Raw genomic sequence first — 7,507 nt, 5'->3', positions numbered from 1 at the left:
TGTCTCTAGTTGTAAAATGTGACTCTCATCAGGAATATATTTCTTAAGTTGTGAGACATGAAAAACATCATGAAGGTTTGATAGATATGGAGGAAGGGCTACTTGATAAGCTACTAGACCGACTCTTTTAAGTATTTGGAAAGGTCCTATGTATCGAGGGTTAATCTTTTTAGTCTTAAAGGCTCTACCTATTCCAGTAGTCGGGGTTACTTTTAGAAAAACATGGTCTCCCTTACTAAACTCTAAGGGTCTACGTCTATTATTGGCATAGCTCTTTTGACGGCTCTGTGCTGTCTGGATCTTCTAACGAATCTCCTTTATCTTTTCAGTAGTTTCTTGCACTAAGTCTGGACCGAAGATACTAGCTTCTCCGTCATCATTCCAACACAATGGTGTCTGACATCTTCTTCCGTAGAGAGCTTCATAAGGTGCCTTCCCGATACTTTGTTGGTAACTATTGTTGTAGACGAACTCGATCAACGGTAAATATTTATCCCAACTAACTTGGTTATCCATCACACAAGATCTTAGCATGTCTTCTAATGTCTGGATTGTCCGCTCTGATTGTCCGTCTGTCTGAGGATGGTATGCTATACTCATATGCAGCTCTGTTCCTAAAGCTTTTTGAAAAGCTCCCTAGAATCTGGAAGTAAACCTCGGATCTCGATCTGAAACAATTGATGAAGGTATCCTGTGCAACCGTATGATTTCTTGAATATATATCCGTGCCAGTCTTTCTAAAGTATAGTCAACTCGAATCGGAAGGAAGTGCGCTGACTTTGTCAACCTATCCACAATTACCCAAATGGCATTGTGTCCTGTTAAGGTCCTTGGCAATCCCGTGACAAAATCCATAGTGATCTGCTCCCATTTCTATTGTGGTATTTCTAAGGGTTGTAAGGTTCCTGACGGTTTCTGGTGTTCCACCTTCACTTTCTAGCAGGTTAAACATTTTGAGACGTAATCAGCTACCTCTTTCTTTAAGCCTGGCCACTAGAACATTTGTTTCAAATCTTGATACATCTTTTTCACTCCAGGATGCATAGAGAATCTACTTTGATGAGCTTCTGTAAGAATCCCTTGCCGCAAATCTCCAGAGCTAGGCACACAAATTCTGTTCTTCTATCTCTAGAGACTGCTATGATCTTGTCTTATAGCTTTTGGTTCCTCTGCTTTCATCCGTTTCAGCATCGTCATCAGTTTTGAGTCCTATGCTTGTGCTTGCTGAATCCTAATCTTAAAATCTGGTGTTATATGCAATTGGGCCAAACGGACTCTACTTGACGTCTCAGTTATAGCCAACTTAAGGTCCTCAAATTCTGCGAGTAACTTTTCTTCCTTTATCATTATCCAAGTGATACTCAAATTCTTCCTGCTTAAAGTGTCTGCCACTATGTTCGCTTTCCCTGGGTGATAACTTAACTTGAAATCATAGTCCTTCAAAAATTCCATCCACCTTCACTGTCGCATATTAAGATCTTTCTGGTCAAAGATATACTTTAAACTTTTGTGATTGGAGAAAACTTCCAGTTGAGCGCCATACAAATAATGCCTCCAGATCTTTAGAGCAAACACCACTGCAGCCAACTCCAAGTCGTGCGTCAGATAATTTCGTTCATGAGGTCTCAGCTGCTGGGAAGCATAAGCCACCACATTTTTGTCTTGCATCAGCACACACCCAAGTCCTCTATGAGAGGTGTCACAGTATACTTCAAAAAGTTTCTGTAGATCAGGTAGTACTAATATAGGTGCAGTTGTTAGCTTTTCCTTAAGCATATTGAAACTTCTATCACTCTCAGCCATCCAAACAAACGGAACTTCCTTTCGTGTAAGGTAAGTAAAAGGTAAAGCTATCTGTGAAAACCCTTTAATGAACCTCCGGTAATATCCAGCAAGTCCGAGAAAACTCTGAACTTCTGTAATGGTCGTAGGTGGTTCCCATTGCACTACTGCTTCAATTTTTGAAGGATCCACTGCAATTCCTCCCTGTGATATAACATGCCCCATGAATGCTACCTTCTCTGTCTAGAAATCGCACTTTGATAGTTTAACATATAACTTCTGAGTCCTCAGTATCTGCAATACAGTCCTTAGATGCTCTTCATGCTCTCTGTTTGTCTTCGAATAGATGAGAATATCATCTATGAAAACTACTACGAACTGATCAAGGTACGGATGGAAAATACGATTCATGTAATCCATGAAAATCGCAGGAGCATTAGTTAGTCCAAATGACATAACCGTATACTCATAGTGACCATATCGAGTTCTAAATGCAGTCTTCGGTATATCTGACTCTTTCACTTGAATCTGGTGATAGCCCGATCGCAAATCAATCTTCGAGAACACAGTTGCACCTTTTAACTGATCCATCAAATCATCTATCCGTGGAAGTGGATACTTGTTCTTGATAGTGACTTTATTTAGCTGTCGGTAATCTACGCAAAGTCTCATCCCACCATCCTTCTTCTTTACTAGCAATACTGGAGCTCCCCAAGGTGATGCACTAGGACAAATAAATTTCTTTCTAAGTAGCTCATCCAACTGCTTCTTCAATTCTGCAAGTTCCATTGGTGACATCCGGTACGGTGCTATGGAAATCGGTCCGGTTCCAGGTACTAGTTCAATGCTAAATTCTATCTCGCGCTGAGGAGGAAACTCAGGTATGTTGTTTGGGAAAACATCAAGAAATTCCTTCACTACTCGGATTCGTTCTAAGCTTAATTCACTGTCATTCGAGCTAGCCGCTAACAGAACGTACCCCTCACAATCACTCCCGTCTAAGGTAACTCTTACAGAATTTAGATATAAAGTATGAGACAAAATTGGTTTAATATATAAACTATCAGATGGAATAACAATAGTTCTTTCATAGCAATCAAGGAAAACATGATACTTGGACAACCAATCTAATCCTAGAATAACTTCTAAACCACATAAAGGCAAACAGATTAGATCATGTATAAAAGTTCTGTTCCTAATAGTGAATGGTACTTGCAGGCACACTAAACTGGTCAAAGCATTTTGGGATGCAGGTGTATAGACAATTAGATCAAAGTTCAACACAGAGAAATCTAGTCCCAACTCACGAGCAACAGTTAAAGAAATAAAGGAATGCGATGCACCCGAATCATATAGTACAGCTAGAAATCAATTTTTAACATAACACTGAACTTGGATCAGGGCGTCTGATTGCATAGCATCATCAGCAGTCATGGCAAACACTCGACCTTGTTGCTGGGTTCGCATTGGATTCTGAGTAAACCTCTTTGGGTAATTCTTAGCCTTATGTCCTGGTTCGTTACAAATATAGCACCTGGATGTTCCAAACAAGCAGGGTCTATTACCATGATCTTTCCCACACTGCCTACATGTAGTATTCACCTGTGCCTATTGGGGTCATTTACCATTATCCTGCCTCGGTCTACCTCCGTTTCCACCCGTAGGGCGAGCAGGAACGTTACCAGCTTGTAGATTCCTTTGCTGTGGCACACTAGGTGTCTTGAAATTGGTTCTTCGTGGTTGCCAATTATAACTATTGTAGTTCCTTGGTGGAAATCCTTGACTACTTGCTTTAGACGCAATTACCTTCTTAGCACATTCTTCCACTAACTTACACTTATTAACCATCTCAGCAAAATTTCGTATCTCCAATGGAACTACTGAACTCATCAGATCCTCACAAAGACCCCCTTCAAACTTCAAACACTTCCATTCTTCAAAGTCAACAGGATTCCCTTGGCAGATCTTGGAGAAACAGCACAAGTAATCAAACATACGGGCATATTCTGCTACAGTTGTGTTACCCTGTTTCAGCTGCATAAGTTCCATCTCCTTAGCGTCACAAGCTGCCCTCGAAAAATACTTCTTATAAAATTCATCCTTAAAAGTATCCCAAGGAATATCACCTACATCTTGTTGCAATAGTCGTTGTATCCCCTGCCACCAATGCTCAGCTTCTCCTTCCAGCATATAAGTAGCAAACTCCACGTGTTGGCCTTCCAGAACATGCTACGCTTGCAGTGATCGTTCGATAGCACGAAACCAGTTGTCAGCATCAGTCGCAATGAGTGTACCTTTAAACTTAGGCGGTTTAACTTTCAGAAAAGTCGCAAGGGTCATAGGTCTTTCAAGATGCCCCAAGTTATTCTCATCATTCCCACTATCTTTTCATGTTCATTTTCATTCCCGTTTCTCACTCCAAGACGATCAACAGCCCTAACCGCTGCTACTGCAGCCTCACGCACTGCCTCAGCCACAGCGTTCATGGTAGTCATAAACGTTTCCTGTTCCCTCTCGTGGTTAACATTCGGAATTCCTTCCCGTACGCCTCGTCTCCGTGAACCCATTGTGGTCCTGTTCACACCAAACAATCATTTTTAAGGTGATCAGTCTTAACACTTCAAGTCAAGTGTGAACATTCCCAAAATGAAAACACAGAGACAATCATGCCATACATATCATCAACATATCCTATAAGCATGAGACACACAACAGAGTATGCAATAAAGCACAGTCAGTCCACTCCCCAGGCTCTATTGGGAACGAACCGCTCTGATACCAAATTGTAACGACCCAACTCCCAGTATGCCATGGTCATACAAGAAGCTAAGTGTTACTAACTTATCCTTCCTAAAAGAAACTATTATTTAATATATGAGCCTGTTCCTTGTTAGAACGATGCCAATTTTTAATGTAATTTTAATTTCTTTTATTCGTTGTGGGTGACAAGGTAAAATAAACAAGCATACATTGAGAGTAATAGAAAAGTAGCATAAAGAAACATAGAAATACAACTGATAATATACATCATATACACTATAACAAAACATGTAGCATTTACACAAGATCAAGTCAGTTTACATCCTCGTCATCCTACGTAGCTAATATATACACGACACTCCCAGGGCCTGGCTCATACAAGAAGCCGCTAAACTGGCGCCCAAGCTAGCCTAACCACTATATAGCTCCTAGCTCTCGGGTGTACTAACACGAGTGAGAGACTAACTAACAGATAATGTTAGACTAGAGTGTCATCAAAAGAATGCCCCTTCTACTGTCAAACTATATCTACATGTGGCCATTCAGAGAATCGCCGTGAGGCTCGCCCATTTCCTCATCTTGCTTTACCTCTATCTTAGGATCCTCCTCCTCCTCATCATCCGCAGCTACAACTATACCCTCAGATCCACCAGAAACACTGCTGTCACTATGTACAAAACCATTCGTGAGCATAGGTCCGTTCACATATATAGGGGCTACCCCACCGTCCGGTAGTGCCGGCTCATCAGGTTGTGGAAAGTCAGGGATCGGCTTAGAGGGAAAGTCCCACTCTGGTGGTATCACAGGTACGTAGTCACCAGCTAACTCAGGCTCATCAGGAATGATAGGCTCAGGTTTCACCTCATTCAAAGGTTGAGCTGGTATAGGGTGCTCAGGATCATCAGGAAAAGGATGTACAGGTGCGTCAGGATGTAACCAGGATAAGGGAAACTTGTAAGGAGCATCGGAGTCAAAATGCGGGCTAGACAGAGGATGTTGAAAAGCTCGATTGGGTAATGCATATCATCTAATACGAGGCTCCAATCCCATGATGAAGTAACTGTGATGTACTGGATCCTCGTAGACATAAGGGTCCTCGAACTCATAGAATATCACGCCCATCTCCATCTGAAGGGGAGGAAGGGAGAGAAGGGGTAAGAACTGGGGAGTTCTTAGTAGGGTCAGGGTTATTAATTATATTTATTTATTCGGTTTTGATTAGCAGATGGATAATAGAATACAGCAAAGTAATAAACAGAAGTTAAAAATAGATGGAAAAATAGAAAAAAGAATCCAAACAGAAGAGTACAAGAAAATAAAGCACAGACATAGCACTCAAGCAAACAAACATAAAGAAATAGATCACACACAAGAAGAAATGCAACAGAAAGTGATGCGTAGACAAGAATGATGCATGTCTAGCCCTAGTACAGGCCATGAGCTCATGTGTCGGTTAGCACCTACATTCCCGACATTTATCCGGTCACGAATTCACGATTTCCCGGATACAATTTTCCGTTCAAATAAATGCGCATATAATTATTAGCAGCTCTATTGAGACAGCCTCTGCTTTCTACTCACAGGAAATATACTATTGTGAACGGAAAATTGCTGTAGGTATCCTAGTTTCCCTACAGAAGCTCTTGGGTTGCTTTAAGCAACCGATAAATAAACATTATCTCTTGGGTTGCATTAAGCAACGAATAAGTAAACAATATCTCTTGGGTTGCCTCAAGCAACAAATAACTTTTCGATAAGCATTCTGCTCTTAGTCTCTTTAGTCTGCTCTTATTTCTCCGTTGAACGTGTGTATTTAAGACTTATGTAAATTTTGGTATGAATAGTTAGCCTGTCCCAAGTATAAGTTCATTAAGTCTATACTGAAATAGTTTAACTTTTCATATAATACCTAACCCTAGTCGCAACTCAAGGACTAACTATGTTGCCCTAGTTTGTTCACTAGTCTCTGTCTGTTTTTCTGTCATTAAAATTTTGCAGACTTTCTCTTCGACTTTTATCTTTTCTTCAACTTTTTAAATTTCTTTTATCTTTGCCTCACTAATATGTTCTTACCACTCCCTAAGTGTTTTATGAAGGTAATTATGAGATTCTGCGCTTAAAATTGTCTTTCTAAAGCTTTTATAGAAAACTGCCCTTTTCCGCATTATTTTATTATTTTTATTAAAATATTATTTTTAATTAAATATTATTATTTAATATTTTATTATTATTTATTATTTTATCATTAATTTTCGAAAATTAACTTACCTTTTACTTTTAACCTTTAAAATTCACTTTTTACCACCCGTAACTTTTAATATTTCTACTTTAACTACCCTAACTTTTAGAAATTACCAAATAACCCCTTAAACACCAAAAAATTTACTTCCTTGCCCTTTTAAAGATCTAAAACCTGTTCTTCATTGTTCTTCATCACACTCAAAGTATTCTTCATATTCTTCATAAATTCTTCAGATTCTTCCTCTGTTTTTACCCATTTTTCAGTCTTTTCAACAACCGATTTTTACCATAATTCAAAATAAATTAGCAGACACTAAAACCCTATCTTTTCTACATGATTTTAACACAAATTGAACCCCAATTTAGGGTCTAGGGTTTCGTTTTCCAGCTGCTCCAAGAACATGAACTCAAAGCTTGAATTTCATCAAATTTCATCAAAGTTTCACCAAATTTTCACCAAGAATCAATCATATATGCAACCAATTTTTAGCACAGCCAAATCATACAACATTTACACAACTCAAACACAAATAATCAAAATTAATTTTGTTACTCCCTACCTGGTTTTGCTGCTCCTAATTAAGTTAGACTTTCAGGTGGTCCTTTAGCACTTTTTCCTCCTAAATCACATCAAGAACAACTTTAAATCCAAAAACCCTCAACTAACCAAATCTCACTCAGAATGTTAGGGAGGAATTTCTTGCCTTAGACATGCTGGAAACAC

At 39.4% G+C, this 7,507-nt stretch overlaps 1 protein-coding gene across 1 annotated transcript; it reads right to left on the bottom strand.

Annotated features, from left to right (window-relative positions):
* Positions 1 to 2,025: 2,025 nt before the first annotated feature.
* Positions 2,026 to 3,972, bottom strand: LOC130966406 (uncharacterized). The gene is made up of 3 exons (XM_057891204.1): positions 3,408 to 3,972; positions 3,168 to 3,293; positions 2,026 to 3,074 (listed from the first exon to the last, which is right to left on the bottom strand). The coding sequence occupies exons 1-3, from the start codon at positions 3,970 to 3,972 to the stop codon at positions 2,026 to 2,028; spliced, it is 1,740 nt and encodes a 579-aa protein (XP_057747187.1).
* Positions 3,973 to 7,507: the final 3,535 nt, after the last annotated feature.

Source organism: Arachis stenosperma, chromosome 3 (assembly GCF_014773155.1).
Source record: "Arachis stenosperma cultivar V10309 chromosome 3, arast.V10309.gnm1.PFL2, whole genome shotgun sequence".
In the NCBI taxonomy this organism is placed as follows: Eukaryota; Viridiplantae; Streptophyta; class Magnoliopsida; order Fabales; family Fabaceae; genus Arachis; species Arachis stenosperma.
This window is presented reverse-complemented; position numbering and strand designations above follow the sequence as displayed.